Below are 18,279 nucleotides of genomic sequence, written 5' to 3' on the forward strand. Positions count from 1 at the left end.
TTTGGATGGGCACCACGTACCCCCCCCCCCCCCCCAAGTCAAATAATTTGAGGGGTCACACCAGAAACATGAAATGTCTCTGGTCACCCTCAGAAAACCGCTTTGTTTTCTAAAGTATACTAATTATCAGCAAATTTATTGAGGAACACCCCCTTTCTTTGATTAGTGAAGAACTTCACTAAGGATATGAACTCATAATCATCGTAATAGGGAAATTATATTATATATAAAAACTTTTATTACCCTCAAACATAATTAACGTAAACAGGTTCCGTTTCCCATAATGCATCGCTCTGCAGAGGCTTTAATTTCATTGGTCAATTTTCACGAGGCGCCATATTTTTGGAGTTGAGCAAGACGGAGATGGACTCGGGTGTAAGGTGCAAATGTGAAAAGTTAACGATGTTTTCGCCACCCAGTGTCTTTAAAACTAAGAAAAATGCAATGATCAACAACCAAGGACTAGTGTACGTATATTTTTATATACTTTTTACGGTAAATAATACTAATATTGGGCAGAACAAATCTTTCCCATCGAAGACCACATTCGTTTTGACGCCATTTTGAAAAGTTTGGTATCAAAGTTTTGAATATGTTAGTTTACACATTGAAAAAACGGAAAGAGAAACTTGAATTATACAATATTTAGTGTTTTACGTTCAATCATTGATGTATAGATCAGTAGACTTTGTATAGTTAGGCCCTATGGCACCACATTTGTCTTTTTCCATGCTGTATGTTGTATGTTAACGTTTCGCCTTTGTAGATTTTTTTTTAATGAAAATGAATGCTTAATTACTATAATAGTTCTCTCTCTCTATAAATAAATGAATAGTGTATGAAATTTTTTTTCGTTGTTAAATCGGATAATAATGTTTGTACCGAATATGGTTTCTTTGTTAATACAGACAAAGTTATATCCGGTTTGAATACATGTGTTCTCGGAATGCAACTTGTTGTACTATTGGACTTCTGGAACTTTTTATGATGTAACGACAAGGTAAAAATGAATTATTTCTCCTACTAAATTACGATTAAGTCATCAATATTTAAACAAAAAGTGTCCGCAATCTCAACTTATCAGATTATTCACGAAGGACATCATCATCGATGGAAATTTAAACAGTTAAAAGAGAGAGTTCTGACTATTGTAAGCCGCCTTTATTTGGCAGATAAAATTAGAAATTATGAAGAATCATAAGAACAATTTAAATAGATTGTCTGTAACTAGAGTACATATACATCTTACAAAGTCATAGCACAACCCTTATTCATATGCATAATGATGATATGTATAGGGAAAATGTATTGGTTTTAAAAGTACTGTCTATAATAATATAACAACTGTTTAACAATCAAGTGATAGATTTTAAATTGAAATAGTTTACTGTTCAAAAGACAAATTTCTCATGTGTGACCTGCTGAGAGATTTACTGAAAATGTTAAAAATAATAAGTCTACAAGATGTACAAATATTGATCATTTTTGATAGTATTTCAAGTAGTGCAAATGAATCATCTGAGTAACAATCATCAGTTATTGATGGTGGTCACAACATCATAGAAGTCTAATTGTAAAAATAAGTGAATCCTCATTTGTTTGAAATTTTTGTTCTCCACAAGGGGTTTTACCATGGCGGCCCACCATGGTTAAATTTATGTGCGCCATGGTTAAACAAGCTGCGCCATGGTTAAAATGAACGACCGCCATGATTAAATTTTTCTTGCATTCAGTATTGACACTTTATTTTTAATGAACTGAGTAGTTAATTGTGTTTATACTACGACTGGCATGCACCTCGAGAGAAAGCGAACTGTGCTAAACAAACACAGTCATTGATCGGCAATGTACCTGTATACCGTGAAGTGTGACAATTGAGAGTCAATCAGCTGATTATCAATATCTTTAGAGTTAATTTTCCTGTACACATGTAATTTCCTATCCCCTTGTATTTAATTTTCAAATTCCTCTTGCTCCGTTTTTTAAATATTAATTTGTTATCTTTCTGACAAAATGCACACGAACTCCAATCACCAAGTATAGGTTATAGAGTTACCTCCCGTTTTATGAAACATTGCGTGGCGCTATTTTTAGCACTGGAGCACATGGAGAAGTAAACAATGAAGGAAAATCAGCGAAAAATGCAGTGTAGAAAAAAGGGGGGGGGGGGGAGTTTAGAAAGGACATAACAGAGAAAGCACTTTTACAGTTATCTCAAATTTTTGCCCCTGGTTATAATTAAAACTTTTGATACTTATACCATCAATAAGTTTTTGAAGACCATGCAATTGAAAAACTCAGGCAATGTTTATATGTCTGTGCTTGTTCGTTAGTGTCTCTGTAACCCCCCACCCCCCCACCCCCACCCCAAATATAAGATCTACTCCTTCATCATCTTCACTGTAAAAAGGAAGAAAAGGAATATATCAATAAAAATTTTCTTCTTAAGAACAGCAATGCTAATATGTATCATATTAATTCAAAAGCATCCTTCGAAAGTGTAGAATTCATACCCCCCCCCCCCCCCTTCCCTCTGAACCACTTTTATATATAAACTTTTAAATACTGAACTGATTTATGCTTTTTCCTACCCAAAGTGCTCAGGTGAGCAATGTGGCCCCTAGAACTCTTGTTTATTGTTGGTCTTATAAGTGAAATCAGAATGCAATACAGTGTAGTAATTGTACATAATATATTCTTTCAGAGAGAAGAAAATTGACATTAAAGGAGAACCAGTAACTAAAGATGTATGATGAATCAAGATGTGATCATGTGGTAAGTGGTAATTAATTCAATCATAAATAGGCATGTATGACAATTGCATTAAAAGAAAAGAACTTGATTCCAATTTTAATTGGAATGTTGAACTACCAGCTGCAAACTACAACAGGTTAGGCATAATAAAAAAAAAATGTTTGTTTACGCCCCCCCTCCCCCCAATATCTAATAGCCAACCCAAATTTTTTTTCATTGTAAAAATCCATAAGTCACTCAATCGTCAGTTTAACTTTTACATGCATCTTAATCGGTCAAGCGTTTGAATCGAAAGTACTAGAAATAGTTAGTGCAACATGGAGTTAAAGAAGGAATACAAGAAAGTTTTTTTCATTGTGTGGTAGCTGTAAGGCAGTTGGCAAGAAAGATATTGTCTATCGCCTATATGGCAAGCCCAAACAGAAGTAAAGCTGTTTTGTATTTCAACCAATTCATGTGAATTTGTGTATAAAAAAATTCAATAAAATAAAAAAAAATCCTACCTACCAACCCTATTTTATTTCAGCATGTAACAGTAAACAAACTTATTTTTTTGTTTGGCCTTATGATATTGTATGGCTTGGAGTCTTTTTCACTTCACTTCAATTTTCTGTCTGGATGATATCTAGCATAATATACACCATGCAGTGAGGATTTTAGTTCACCCGAGCTAAAAACTCGAGTGAACTTTTCTGATCACCTTTTGTTTTGTCTTTTATCCATCAAACTGTCGATTCATCAGTGAGCTTTTCACATTTTCAACCTCTCCTCAAGAACCATTAATTTTAGCCAAGGTTGACACAAAGTAAGGATATTTTAAATTGTACAGAGGAAGCCCCCTCCCCCCCCCCCCCCCCTTTTCACCCCAAGAGGAAATGATCAACTCTTTCAGATATTATTGATATGATCATTGTTGAGCAACTTATAATTTTGTATCCTGTAGACTTTATTTTAAGAATAATGAATATTTGTTTAAGAGTCCTTTTGTCAAGGTTCAAATTTAAATTAAAATTATTTTGTGGTACATGTATTTGAGGATTCGAGATATCAGGAGTAAAATATTTAAAGAATACTTCCAAATTACTTCAACATATCTATGGTATTAGAGATGCCAAAGTTCAGCCATATGGCTATGTTAAAGTAGTAAATATTATAACTTACTAAAACTTTCTAACATTGAAATATGTTAAATGAAACAAGACAAAAATGAAAAATAAAAATTTACTGGTTTCTGGCTGGTCAGTATTTTGATGACTGTAATTTCTAAAATATTCAATGAAACACTTTGAAGCTTTAACTGTAGGTATATGTTAACTTAATATACTATAAGGTAATATTTATAAATGAGAAGTTTTGAACAAACATTACAACATGCATGTATGTAAATTGGGGGTAAAAATTGGCTACCGGTAATGGCTATCGCCTTAATTTTCAATGACATAAAACAAGATTTAGAATGAAGGTAAATAATACTAGTATGTGTCTGTACATATGGTATAGCATATAGAACTTGTATTGAATGTTGATTAGCTAAATCTTGAATGGCTGATATGTTGGTCGTTTTTGATGAAATTTAGATTATTTGTATGTAAACTGAGTGTACATGCAACATGAAATTATTCATAAGGTATTAAACATGATTAAAACATGTGTATGCAATGCAACATATGATGAATTCATATTGACTTGTATGGATATAGCTTAACATGTATGTGCATTGTTTTTTAGGGTCCTGTTCTGCAGATGCCATGAGATGATCTGTCTGTCCATCTGATATCACTTGTCCTGAGTATATTTTTTCTCCTCTTAGCCCAATCTCACTCAAATTTAACTCATAGAGTGCCTGTGGATGGAGGGTAAAAAGTGACCTTGGACCAATTATCAAGGTCAAAGGTCAGTATCAAAACACACTATATTTAAAGTCCTTGTCCATAGCATAATTTTTCTCCCTTGGTATGATCTGGCTTGTGTGCCATGGGATGAAGGGTTTTTAGTGATCTTTAACAAAATTTCTAGGTCAAATGTCAATATGAAAAAAAAAAAGATTTGTAATATCCTTGTCCAGAGCACATTTCTCCAATTCACTCAACTAAAAGCAGTGTTCTACATGTACGAGATGGTCACATTCTCAATCATACCTGCTTTAATATTCTGGCTTTAAACCTTATTATGTAATGTTCATTATTCGGATTTCATGTCATTAAATTTAAAGACTGAAACTAATTATAATCCCTGATATTGGTACATTAAAGAACATTGAGTGATCTTGTAAGATTTCTAAATAATATTCAAGCATACGATTCTTACATCAAATAATAATTTATATGAAAATATATTGCAGATCGCAGATGATGTGAAGAAAATACAAAGGAAGCTGATGTTGAAAGAAGTATAGAGTATTTAATGAAGTTTTTTTGAATGGACTTAGATGTGAAAGACTACTTCATTGTGTACCAAGATATATGATTTTATTTATTTTGATATCATTTTCAAATAATGTTTTTGCACACCAAATGAATAATTAAACATATGATTTGATAATGCTTTTTCCTTTTTATACATTTTCTTGATAGATTTTGAAAAGAAAACACAGTTTACCAAGGAAATTAATAATATTTATTTTGATTTAAACCTGCTGTTCTCTTTTCACATTCTAGACAAGAAAGATTTACCATGGAAAATACAGGGATCCTTGAGCTTCCAGTTGCTTGTCAATCATTTTTCGAAATTGAAATCCTCAACCTACCCTGTAGTTTCCATGGTATGGAAACTATTACACCACAATTACACATTGCTTCCCGTCTCAGAAAAATAAGGGAATCTTGAAGTTTCCCAGTAATTTCCTTTTATGAGACACCAGATAATTCCACCAAGTTTCCATCACACGGAAACCACTACGCTCCAATTCCATATAGTTTCCTGAGTCATGGAAACTTGCGGAATCACGAGGTTTCCTCTAGTTTCCGTTCATGGGAAATCTGAGGATTCCATCGAGTTTCCATTCCATGGAAACCACTACGCTCCGATTCCACATAGTTTCCTAATTATGGAAACCAGTGGAATCTTCAGGTTTCCCATTATGGGAAACTACATGGAGGCTCGGGAAACTTCAGGTTTCCTGAGGTTTCCGTGGTTTGGGATACCTTATGGAATCGGAGCGTAGTAGTTTCCGTGGTACGGAAACTTGATGGAATAACCTGGCATCCGCTGCGGAAACCACTAGGAAACATGATGTAAACGTGAGGTTTCCGTGTGGTTTCCATATAGTTTCCCATGATGGGAAACTGCTTATTTCACCCAGTGCTTCCTATGGGCCATCTTCGCTAGCAAGGGTTTCCGATCCGAAATCTACTGTAGAGTGGATTTTGGATCAGAAACCCTTGGCTAGCGAAGATGCCTATGGGCCTGATCCACATTATACTAATGTATCACTTGGTGAGGAAAAAATAAATACAAGCTGTACTTTAAAAAAGCTCAACTGTATTATGTCATAATTCCAACCTGTGTTTTGACTAAATGATTTAGAGCATTTGTTTACTGCATTCAGTATTGATATTTTTCTTAAATGGATTTGGGCTCCAATTTTTTTTTTCTATGAGAACTAATTTTCAGTGAAAAATAATGTGTCAATCAATAATTCAAACAGTTTCATAAAAAAAAATAATGAAAATGCTTTTCCGATTCTATTGAAAAAATTGAGAGAAATATTTAAAAAAAAAAATTGCATGACAACTTTTTCTGCATTGCAGGATTTTAGTCACATGCACCTAATCCGAGATTCGCTGCACATGTCACAATATAAACAGATAAAAGCAGGGTTTACAGTCAGAGGAATCTCGGATTATCATGCATCCTGATCATGCACCCTTCATTCATTACTGTTTATGTCCGTTTAGGTCATTGACAACTTTCCGTAATTCGTAGTTGTAATAAGCGATTATGAAGTACGAATACTTAAAATTAACAGTTAAATAATTACCTGTCTGATGCAACTATATCAAACTGTCAAATCCTCAGCGACTTCTCTTCCCTGTTCGGAGTGCATACTCATACTGCATACACCATGCAGAGTGTAACAGGATGCTCCCACATCTATTCTTTCTTTCATTCGTGATGTCATTTAATGTGTTTAAGAGATTTACAATATATCTGATTCTTTGCTCCTCCTGACTTGAATAACTGTACAACTTGCGCAGTTCCGTACTGAAAATAAACTTACTAGTCCTCTTTTATTGCGTCATCAATCGTGCATCACGCTAAACGTCTTACATTTGTCCGCTAAATTCTTCTGAGATTCCTGCACTTTAAATTGTTATACGATTCTCTACTGCAAATGTCCTTTGTTTGTTCCCATCATGTTCATGTCATGGTGTTTGACAGACGAAATTCATTAGCCATTGAATGCTTAGTATCGCTGGTTTAAATTTCACCGGTTTCAAACGCTTAAGTGATTCATGAGAGTTATCTCCCTGTAATCGCAAACCTTACCTTAATTGTCCTCTATTTCAATTAAGGATAGCAATTTTATAGCTTTTTCTTTTCTATTTCTAAAATGCAGGGAGATCTTGATCAAAATTTCCAAACAGTTTCAATCATTTTTTTTGGTTGTTTGTTTGTTCTTTTTTTTTTTTTTTTTTTTTTTTAACTTTTTGTTTGTTTTGTTTTGTTTTGGTTTGGTTTTTTTGTTTGTTTTGTTTTGTTTTTTCTTTTTCTTTTTTGATTTTTTTTTCATCAATATAAATCAAACGACAAATAATTCAGTTGAAATGTATTAGAGTTATCACAACGCTCAAAATTCAAATAGTAATAAATTAAAAATAATTAAACTTTACGATGTACATTGAAATAAGAAGATTCATAATTTATAATAATATGAAGACATATTTGTATATAAAAATTAGACAATCACATAGGTCCAAGATCTGTACACTGCAACATCGGCAGAAGTGTCCTTAACCATCAAGGCACCATCTGGAGCTTTTTATGAGTATAACAGCCCAAACGTCAAGAAGGTAGAAGTCTGAAAAAAATATAAAATATATGAAATATACGCAATTGAAGTATTTTTAATTTAATATATTTATCAATCGTTGGATTTAAATCCTATATATGTATATTTAGGAGCCTACAGTATCAGCTTCCATCATCCTCCTCTACATCATCCGCTTCCTCGTCCACAACTATCTCCTCACAGCCATCAACTTCTTCTTTTTGTCCATCCACTTTAGAAGTTGGTGTCCAGACAACAGAGTCAACCCTTTAGGGAGGCATAGACGAGTCATGTTGTTGCATATGCGGAAAGGCACAATCGGAGAGCAAATTGTGGGTAGGGTATGAGATAAAAGATTGCCGTTATTGGAGGCATGCATGGTGCATGGGGGTTACGGCGTATAGGAAAACAGCTCTCAAAAACATTGAATTTTACTGTCCAGAACATTCAGGTTTGAAAAAATAAATTCTCCAACATAAAATTTTGATTTTCAAAAAATGTCAATAGTTGTACATCTACATATTCAATACCTTTAATCTGATTCTGGATTCGCTTTGATTCTCCTGTAATTCGTGGAGTTCTTTTACAAGTTCCAATAAAAGAGCTTTTTTTGCCTGTTTTCATCTTTTTCCATTTTTGGTTCAGGGTCTTTGATTTTAGGATGTCCAACTGTGTCTCGATGTGTGCAGTAATCTCATCTTTCGTCTTGTTTGCAATGTTTGTGTGTTTCTCTCTGTGTTCTGGCAAACTGAAAATGGGTGTGTGCTTCTGTGTGGATGAAAGTTTGTGTGTTGTAATGTGTGTGTAATGTGAATCTTTGTTGTTTTGTGCGTGTTCTTAGAAATGTTAAAAACTGCTGTCTAATGGCTTATTTGTTAATGTGGTGAGTGAATGTTACTGCAAGTATTGGCGTTCCCTAATGATATGTCTGAATACTGTGATTTCCTCTGTAATGTCATAAGTGTATATGTATTCCGTGTCTTTTTCTGTTAGTCTGTTAAGTCTGATCTGGAAATCAAAATGACATGATATTTTTTTAAAAATGAAAAAGATTACAGTATTATCATATAAAATAATTTCAGCAATTTTGTTTTAAATTCCCAGGTCTAATTTTTCAATATTTCTGCAAATGGTTAACCATTTCTCATCAGTGGGGAGGTCTGGTGGCATGAAGCTCTTACTTTTTCTGTTCAGGTTTTCCAGATCAAAGTTGCCCCCTTCACCCTTACTCTCGTTCCCACTCACAGTGTAGGACTCATTTTCTGCAATGAAATCATGTTCTGCTGATGGACATTGCACACGAATCATGGAGTCCCTTATATATGCCTCCATGTAGAATGGCATATTCAGACCAAAGAACAACGGTGAGAATTTTGACCTGCTGGCAAGAATTACCTCACTGTTGTTACGTCTGACGCCTGCTCGAAATACATGAAGGGCAAGGCTGAAATCAAAGACAATTTTAAGCATTAATTTTTCATTAGGGGTCCTTTGGTAGTCAAGAAAACCTTGAACTGACGGGATCTGCCCACGTTCTTTTGACTGTCGCACATAAGGAAGAAGCATTTCTGCAGGCATGGCAAACAGAAAAATTTCTAACATTTGCCAGCTTAAATTTTATGGTGATCTGCAAAACGATTTAACGTTTTATTAAGAAGAAGAATGGGAGTGGAAAAAATGTTAATAATCAAAAGTGTATGTTTCATCTACACAAATTGTTATAAACTCATTTTCATACGAAAACAGAAGTATATACCGTGGGCAGACTGGCATAAAGCAAGGGTCTTTAGACTTCTAAAGCCCAACATTTTGGCAAGCTCTGCCAAACAAACATCCCATAAAAGCTTAAACAAAGCTTTGGTCATATTAATCTCGAAATGACCGTGACCTGCAAAATGGGAAAAATTGTTATGTTTCACATAATGCATGTTTTTTCTCTTTTCATTTTATGGAAAATTGAAATTCAAAATAAATTTACACCTGTTAGCATCAGAGCATTCCTGTATTTTCTGCCATGCTCCAGATCATCAGCATGTTTGCTGTCATCCATATGAGACAGGAACTCGTCCCTCTCAAACTGCCGACGGCAGGTGGGACAAATATATACATGTATCTCCTCTATAATGCGGGAGGCAAGGACGTAGGGGAGCCTTGCACCCTGCAGCAGTCCACTGTCTCGAATCTCCAACACCCGCCTCCTCCAGTAGATGACCCAGTACCTTAAAATTAATGAAAACCGCTGCTTTGACATATCAAAAATGTATTTTTTAATTTGAATACTTAAGAATAAAGTAATAACCTTCTCCACTGCTTCATCTGGACATGGGTTTTCAAAAATTGGTTCCACAGCAATTACTTCAGCTGGCTCTCCTACATGCCTGCTAGAGATAAATGTGTATCTGAAAAAAAAATAGTTTAAAAATCTCAATAAGAAAAATATCATTGTTTGTTTGCTTGTTTGTATGTTGTTTAACGTCCCTCTACAGAATTTTTCACTCATATGGAGACGCCATCACTTGCCGGTGGAGACCTGCAAATTTTGTCCTATCCTCGGCACTTACGGCCATTGAGCAGTGAGGGATCTTTTTCGTGCCAGCACCTACTGCGACACGGGACCTCAGTTTATACGGTCTCATCCGAAGGACCGGTCTCCACGTCCCACAGTGGGATTCGAACCCGCGACGTAAGGATCAACTCCTTACTTCGCGACTCTAGAGCAGACGCTCTAACCACTGCGCCACGCGGGCGACTAGTTCCAGTAATGGAAATCAAACGTAATGGAAATCAAACGTATTAAGGAATTGATGAAGAAAAATGACAAATTAATGTAAATAAAATGTGTTTCATTAAGTGTATGCATTGTACTTAATATACATCATCTTATTTCAGATTTTAAACTGCACCTGTCTTAGAGCAGATTAGAAGAGCCTTGGCGAAAGAAAGTGGTCCAATAAATGTTCTCTTTTGTAGGAAATAAATGGTTTCTACTGCATTAGCAATGATGATGGCATTCTCCATTTCCACCTATCATCCCTTTAAAAAACGCAAGTAAAGGGCCGTTCCTCTCATTCATGTAGCCTTAGAAAAGAAAACAAAGAGGTTCTTAACAAGAAAAAAAGGAAAACATTTTACTGAACCTTCCTTTGGTATCCTTTGTTTTATCTCTGGTTCCTGATGGAAAAAAAATATGGTCAATACATTAAAATGTGTTCATAGGGTTGTAAATGGATCTTACTTGATGGATCGAAATGTTTTAATGTTTCATCGCTCTGGTGCAGCGTACCTGCAACTACACTATCATCATACATTTTTTTGGATTGGTTTCTACCTGAAAAATTAGTGAAATACATGTTTTCTATCACCGTATTTTTTTCACTGAATGTACAAAAAATACGTAATATTGAGGGAAGCCCCCCCCCCCCCCGTTTTCCCATCATATTGCTTCACTCTTAATTGAGTATGAAAATCTTCATTGAATATAGTTTTCCCCTTTTTTATTGCAGTATAGTTGTATAGTTAAATTCCACCTTGTTAATGTATTAAAAGTTGTCGTCAAAAAATTAAAACCATCTAACCCCCCTTCTCGATGCTACAGTTCTACATGCCCGCAAGAACTCAATGGTCCTGAGAGTCAAGTAAAGAAGTAAACGTCTTTAAAAAAGTTAAACAAACAAACAAACCAATTGCAGTCATGATCAAATCTAAATCACTGTCATCAATTTCCCCGCTCTCAATCTTTTGAATTAATTCTGCCACAATGGTTGGTTTCTTCAGTTTAGGAATTAATCTTGCCTGAGACATAGCAGAGGAAAGACATCGTAGTCTTTCTTTTGATCTTCAAATTAAAAAAAAATCATACAACATATATATATTTACACCCCCCTTTTCGATTATTAAAAACATACCTCTGTATACTTAACGCATCCTTCGCAAATGTAAATTGCCATTAAACTGAGTTCTCCCTCCTCCTTTTATTTTTCTATAACTTCTACCTTCACTTTTCCCCTGCACTTTGAAAATACTTTTTTCCTCCGAGTCTTTGGAAAATGTTGCATGATTTTTGATGCTACATTTCTTTTGAAATGGCATCTCTAAATAAACAACAAGTCAGTATAAATATATATATCTTTAATTATATTTCATACAAACTGTTAAATCCATATTTACAAGGAGTTCAACATAAATGCAAAATTTTTCTATATTTTTTACACTATAGATCCGCCGTACAAACGTTTTTGCTGTTGCAATTAATTATAACGGGATTTTTGATTAGTTCGAGACGATCACGGTCAATAAGGCGCTTTGTTTAGCAAACTATGAAAGTGAAACAAAGATCCCAAGTAAAAATTTTGCAGCGTTTAAGAGGTATGTTGTTATTAGAACCCAATAGACTGAACAACAGTTTTACTTACTTGGTTGATGTGTTCTTCTCCACTTCTCTCGATTTTTACGCATGAAATGTTGCTCGATTCGCCTTTTATAGTCTGGGTGCTAGTAGGAGAACATCTCCCGATGTCCGTGCAACTGCGCCTTTCCTTTATTAGCTCTGAGCTGAAAGCTCAAGTGAGCTTTTCTGATCACCCGTTGTCCGTCCGTCCATCTGTAAACTTTTCACATTTTCAACTTCTCAAGAACCACTGGGCCAATTTTAACCAAACTTGGAACAAAGCATCCTTGGGTTAAGGGCCAAGTCCCCTTCAAAGGGGAGATAATCAAGAAAAGACAAAAATTGGGTTGGGTCATTAAAAAATCTTCTCAAGAACCACTGGGCCAGAAAAGCTGAAACTTATGTGGAAGCATCCTGGAGTAGTGTAGATTCTAAATTGTTCAAATTATGACCCCCGGGGGGTAGGGCGGGGTCACAATAGGGAATCCAAGTTTTGCATTGAAATATGTAGTAAAAATCTTTAAAAATCTTCTTCTCGAGAACCACTGGGCCAGAAAAGCTGAAACTTATGTAGAAGCATTCTGGGGTAGTGTAGATTCTAAATTGTTTGAATCATGATCCCCGGGGGTAGGGCAGGGCCACGATAAGTACTACAAGGGGGGATCAGGTGAAAAACAGCAAGGCCAAAGTTACGCAGGTGAGAGTTGTGGCCCATGTGCCTCTTGTTTTTTTTTTTTTTTTTTTTTTGTAATATTGGCGCGAAGAAAAAAGATTACCATTTGGTTAGTAATACATGTATATCATTCAGGTAATCGACCACCAAGTGGGGGTTAACGGACCAAAAGGTGGTGTATGCCCAACCCGTATATACCTCAGCCCATCCCGAGAGCAGGTATTTAAATATATTCATACTATTAGGTTGGGGGCAAGTAAGGTAAATACACTCGGGTGGCGTGACTATGATATTCAGTTTAGGCTGAAGAAGGAGGCTAACCCATCCCTCCCATTTGCTGTAGTTGACCAGGAGCTATGGCTCTTGTACATGTACAGTGCTCCCAGATTTCCTCGCCTCAGGCCTCCCTTCTTAAGTGTTATGAATTTAAATACAAGGGCCTGTGTAATAAACTCGCATGTCAATACAAACACGAATGCATGATACGTTCACAAAACCATCCCTACGTTAAACACAAGACATCCTCAGGCTCTAGTTTAAATTTTAGGTCTAGTGGTCTGCAAGCAACATGGCGGCCTCAGCTACCCAGGAGACTCACAGAACCAAGTTCAGCTATTAGAGCCCCTTATACCCAGTCAGCTAGACCTCAGTAATATTGCAGCAAACCCTATAATGTGCCCAAATTAAGTGAATTATTGGCAAATTACCCACTTGGCTTGGTGGCCTTAGAACTCTTGCAGGGATTTACATTTGGAATTAGGTTGTGTTATGAAGGGCCTCGAGTGGCCACTGATTGTAATAATCTTAAATCCATGTCTGGTTTACAGTTTGACGCCATTCAGTTAGTTATTAATGAGATCATGTCAGGCAGAGTTGCAGGTTCATTTGATCAGCCCCTCTGCCGAATCTTAGGTTCTCCCCAGTGGGTATGGTACAGAAGAAGGGGGGTTCTTACAGATTGATTCATCACTTGTCTTACCCATCTGGGTCTAGCGTCAATGATTTTATTATTAAGGAGCATTGCTCGGTTAATTACTCGTCATTTGATGACGCATTAGACATGCTTGCAAATTAAGCCCTTAGAATACGTCCCATATACTTGCAATGTAGCAAATCGGAGTGGATCCACTCCGAAATGATTTTGAAGAATACAAAAGGAGTTAAACTGAAAATAACTACCAAATTAATAATAACAAACCTTTTTGAGGTTGTTTATGCCTTTTAACCTAAAAAATAATCCATATAAATACGAAAATTCAACTCATTTTCTCAACGTTTTTTCCTCTCTTCAAATTTAATGCCATGTTGACATTCGAAACTCTCTGGGTTGTTCATAGAAAATGCAGAGAGTTCGAGTTATCGCCCGTGTTTATTTTGCAACATTGCCAATACAAGGAACGAATTCTATCGTTAAACCGGGTCCGTAGGACAATATCATTTTAAGGATAGAATGTTCTGTCTATCAAAACCATATCACAAGCGCAGGGTCAGTTTAGAAATGAGGGCAGATATTAAAACTTGGTTACTGTTTTTAGAATATTTCAATGGAGTCACTTCTTACAGAATTGTGGATTGGACAAATGATTTTGACTTGGAGTTATTTACTGATAGTGCAGAAAATATTGAGTTAGGTTGTGGTGCTATTTTAGGTACATGTAAGCAATGGGCATGCATGCAATGGCCAGCACAGTGGAAATGGTTAGAGATCATTAAAGACATTACATTCTTAGAGTTAGTACCAATAGTTATGGCTTTTGACATCTGGGGTGGAAAATTGGCTGGCAAGAAAGTTATTCTTCACACCGATAACCAGGCCCTTGTATCTATTCTTAATTCTAAGACATTCAAATCAAAAAGGGTCATGCGTTTGCTTAGGAATTTGGTTCTTCGGGGGTTAGTGTATAACATTCAGTTGAAGGCGACACATATCATAGGCCTGCATAGTATCAAAGCCGATTCTCTCTCTCGACAGCAGTGGTCACGTTTCCGGGCCAGCTTCCCAGAGGCGGAGGACCACCCAACATTAATTCCCCAGTCATTTCTGCAGGCGATCTACGACATAGAGCTCGAGAGCTGTTAAGCTATTTTATCTCTGACAGTTCTAAGAAGTTGTGTAACACTGCATTAAACGTTTTCAATGATTTTCGCAAGCTTTATTTTGGAACAGAAGACTGGCCTCCCCATTAAAATAAATTAGTGGATTTTGTTTTCTACCTATCATATAAGCAGTATTCCCCAAACACAGTTAAGTCTTACATTTCTGAGATATCTTATTTTTGTAAACTTCACAATCTTCCTGATTCAACACAATCATTCTTACTCAGAAAAATCCTCGTAGGTTTGGGCCGAAAGAATGTGCATGTTGATGGACGTAAACCGGTAACTTCCACAATTTTGTCCAGTATACTAAAGTTGCTTCCTACAATTTGCAAAACCCCATATGAAGTCAGGCGCGTAGCCAGAATAGAAATGATGTGTACGCAGAGAACGGCAGGGGGTTGGGTGGGTGGGGGGGGGGTCTTGAGCCCCCACCCACCCAGTGTTTAAGGGCTCTGGTCAGGCACGTAATATAGTTTTTGCCAGCCAGGAAAAAATTACGACTTTAAAAATTTTGTCAAGCAAAGACGAAAAAGGAAGTTTGTCAAAATTCGAAGTCCTATTTCTTGTGTGTGTGTGTGTGTGTGTGTGTTTGTTGAGGGGGGGGGGGGGGTATCCATCTTTCACAAACCAAATTTTTATTAATACATTACCAAATTACCATGATTTAACAATGGTGCAAAAACAGGGGGGGGGGGGGGTCCAACCCTTTCAATGTACAATTTCAATAGTAAAAGGTTAGGTTTTGGGAATAAGTAGGGGGGAGGCTCCCCTGATACTACGTGCCTGCTGGTGAGGGCCCAGAAGCTCCGGAGTTTTACCAAATATTTCATGCATTTTCTTTAGTTTTAGTTTTTTGTTTAGGAAATAAAAGACATAGTAATATTTATTTTTTTAACGAAAATTAATATTCCATAGAAACCTATTGCACATATAATTGAGGATAAAAAATTTAACCGATATATTAATTGGTATCAAATAATTATTCTTAACTTTTTAAAACACGTATACAAAATTTTAATTATGAACAAAAAAATATCGTATTGTAAATCATACTAGTAGATCATAGCATTCAACGATGTGGCTGAAATTGAATTTTTCAAAGATCCTTAAAAAAAAATCAATGTATAATAGAACAATGACAAAATAATGAATGAATTATTTGGATTTGGCAGTTATTAAATAAAAGATTTCAAATTTTATCATACAGCCATGATAATTTAAGATTTAAATCGACACAGTATGACAGAGAATAATTTGAAACACGAAAATTTGTTGGATGGTACTGAGATTTTATTTCTCCGAATAATTCTCTCTTTTTTCTTATCTTTTTTTTCTTTTTTCTGAAAATGATGTGTACGCACTTGCGTATTTGCGTATAGGCAGCTACGCGCCTGGAAGTTGTGCTGTTCTCAGCCATATTCACAACAATCTTTTTTGGTTATTTTAGAATGGGGGAGCTGGTTCAAAATTCGGCACATGACCCTGGTCATACTATTCAAGCCGGGGATGTAACTTATCACAAACACACCAACACAGTCCTCATTGTCCTTAAACACTCGAAAACCGATCAAGAGGGGAGGGGAACAACAATTTCACTAACAGCCACTCTTCAGCCAATATGCCCAGTGCGCCTAGTTCTAACATTCATGCACTTAAGACCCAACTTCCCTTCAGCATTTTTTGTCACATCTCGGGTAGCCCTGTGACAAGGTACCAGGTGTCACCTGTTTTCAATGTGGCCATAGAAAAACTGGGGTTAAACAAGCAAACTTACAAAACTCATTCCTTCCGCATAGGCGCAATTTCCACTGCTTGGGCAACGGAGCTAGCGAAAAAGACATTGCCAGTAGGGGTAGATGGAAATCTCAGTGTTTGTTCAAGTATATTAGGAATTAAGATGTAATTGGCCTTAGCCTCATAATCATGTAATTTTTTTTGTCGTCAATTTTTTGTAGGTGTAAAAAGAATATGGATCACTGGGTCTTCCATTGTTAAGCATGCATTTTATCATGCAAGAAAATCACTATTTTGCACCAACTTAGATTTAGACCGGCATAATGCTACCATATTCTGGCAAGGCAAAGGGGGTATGAAGTTGGAAGAGATCTTACATAAAGTTAGAACATTACTCAAGGTAGAAAATGGTTAGTAATTCATTTCGGGGGTAATAACATTCCATAGTACAGTGGGGGTAAGTCAGCTGATTTACGTTTCAGATTAAAAGATGTTTTACAAAAATTAGCAAAATTACTACCATCAACAATATTGATATGGTCGCAAATACTGCCGCGTCTTCATTGGAGGGGGGGGGGGGGTATTAACCAATCTGCTATGGAGAGGATAAGAGTCCGAGTGAACAGCCATGTGGCTACCTACTTATTAAGGTCTGGGGGAAGTACATCAGGTACCCAGAGTTACATATGGTCAACACAGGCATGTTTTTTAAAGATAAGGTCCACCTTTCTGAGATGGGTAATAACTTGGTTTTTGTATAGATTGCAAAAAGCACTGCAAGCGTTTTTGATGAATAACTCCATTCAAGTGTCCCCAAGACTTGGGGAAAATGGGCCATGGCTGCGCCATGTCTAAGATTTTAGTCATGGTACTTGTCCTAATTTTGTTTCCTGACTGTCCATAGACTATTGAGGGTCTATGTATCTGTACTGACGTATACCAAGTCATTTTATTTTCTTGGTCATCTTGTAAGACTAAGTATTGTTTATTGACACACATTTATACGTGCATTTATATTTATATTTTTTTTCTTTTTTGGAGAACATGCACATCAGTTTGATGGTCATTTTCATGTTGGTTTACTTACTCTAAACAATATCAATCCTTCATTTTCATACAGGGAGCCCTACTGGTAGCGCAGCCAATGCTGAAGCATAGGCTCGGGGCGTATATTTGGCTCACCAGTAGTGCCAAACCTATATTTTTAACTATATGACTTGGTGCCTAATTGAATGATTTTTGCAATTATTGTTCAATCAGGTGAGCATCTGTGCCCAGGGCCCACCATTTATGCTTGTATTTTTTGGGGGATGCAAAATCAAAGCAATAATTGATGCCTGGCTCCCTTATTGTATAAAGCAGTCGTGGCCTATATCGCCAAATAAATTTAAATGAAGTATAAGCATCTTGTTATCTTTCCTATACAAGCCTAAGCTTAAGGCATCTTTTGATAATGTGATTTAACCACTCAAAGTTAAATCCATTTATCAGTGTCACTAAGCTTGCTTTTTTCAATATTTTGTCATTCGGGGTTATCCTTTGAATCCCGCCCTGGTATTAGCATCATCTTAACCTCGGGGTTTTTGGGTTATTAAGCATATTGCCTAGGCGGATATTTGGCTCACCAGTAGTGCCAAACCT

General features: G+C 36.2%; 1 protein-coding gene, 1 long non-coding RNA gene and 1 pseudogene across 2 annotated transcripts; 2 read left to right on the forward strand and 1 right to left on the reverse strand.

Moving 5' to 3' along the window:
- Nucleotides 1–954: 954 nt before the first annotated feature.
- LOC133174689 (uncharacterized) lies at nt 955–5,152 on the forward strand. Its single transcript, XR_009719173.1, has 4 exons — nt 955–1,000; nt 2,705–2,775; nt 4,483–4,647; nt 5,096–5,152. It is a non-coding gene; the product is annotated as an uncharacterized LOC133174689 (long non-coding RNA).
- Nucleotides 5,153–7,887: 2,735 nt separating this feature from the next.
- LOC133174637 (uncharacterized) lies at nt 7,888–11,545 on the reverse strand (annotated as a pseudogene).
- Nucleotides 11,546–14,302: 2,757 nt separating this feature from the next.
- On the forward strand, nt 14,303–14,884 carry LOC133174638 (uncharacterized). The gene has a single exon (XM_061309736.1). The coding sequence runs from the start codon at nt 14,303–14,305 to the stop codon at nt 14,882–14,884; it is 582 nt and encodes a 193-aa protein (XP_061165720.1).
- Nucleotides 14,885–18,279: the final 3,395 nt, after the last annotated feature.

The sequence above is a fragment of the Saccostrea echinata genome, unplaced genomic scaffold (genome assembly GCF_033153115.1).
Source record: "Saccostrea echinata isolate AGI-Se365-2 ecotype Australia unplaced genomic scaffold, CSIRO_AGI_Sech_v1 ptg000058l, whole genome shotgun sequence".
In the NCBI taxonomy this organism is placed as follows: domain Eukaryota; kingdom Metazoa; phylum Mollusca; class Bivalvia; order Ostreida; family Ostreidae; genus Saccostrea; species Saccostrea echinata.